The sequence below is a fragment of the Camelina sativa genome, chromosome 19 (genome assembly GCF_000633955.1).
Source record: "Camelina sativa cultivar DH55 chromosome 19, Cs, whole genome shotgun sequence".
In the NCBI taxonomy this organism is placed as follows: domain Eukaryota; kingdom Viridiplantae; phylum Streptophyta; class Magnoliopsida; order Brassicales; family Brassicaceae; genus Camelina; species Camelina sativa.
In genome coordinates this window covers 26,675,798-26,676,353 of record NC_025703.1, presented here as the reverse complement: position 1 = coordinate 26,676,353, position 556 = coordinate 26,675,798, and the positions used below count along the sequence as shown (strand labels likewise).

At 36.9% G+C, this 556-nt stretch overlaps 1 protein-coding gene across 1 annotated transcript in view; it reads right to left on the bottom strand.

The window, feature by feature from the left end:
- The window catches only part of LOC104767267 (homogentisate phytyltransferase 1, chloroplastic-like), a 14,884-nt gene that overhangs the window by 1,224 nt on the left and 13,104 nt on the right, over window positions 1-556 (bottom strand). The window contains exons 5-7 of the mRNA XM_019241008.1: window positions 330-401; window positions 145-240; window positions 4-50 (exon numbers count right to left, since the gene is read on the bottom strand). Of these exons, the coding sequence (XP_019096553.1) occupies window positions 4-50; window positions 145-240; window positions 330-401 (215 nt within the window). The remainder of the gene's footprint in view (window positions 1-3; window positions 51-144; window positions 241-329; window positions 402-556) is intronic.

Genomic DNA, 556 nt, shown 5'->3' with positions numbered 1-556 from the left:
GACTTAGCTCGAGTCCACAAAGTTGTTGCAAGTATAACGTGACCCACAACCTATAAAAGAGCAACAGAACGGGACACAAAATGAAACCTTCATCACTCAAACGATCTATAAGCACGTTTTTGATGGGTAAAGAAAGATTGGTACCGAGATGACTTTGCTCCAAATGAAAGGAGACGTGGCTCCAACCAGAATCGCAGCAGCGTAAGCCATTTGAAGTAGTGAAACACATGTCCAAAACACCTGAAGTTTACAAGAAACAAACAAAGTTTTATGATTTCTGTAATCTTATTAATCCAACACTAAAGCTTCTTTAAGTTTCAATATTTTACCTTTTCCTGACCCAGAGTTAAAGAGAAGGAACGGATTCCAAAGATCTTATCCCCCTCAATGTCAGGTATATCCTGCATCAAACCAATAATATAAAACATCTCATGCATCCATAAAATTTGTAGAATGCTTTACTTTTGAAGTATAGACAGGATGAACTTTCTCCATCATTGTTTACCTTAAACAACCCAATAACAACAGAGAAAAAGCTCATAAACGCAATAACGAA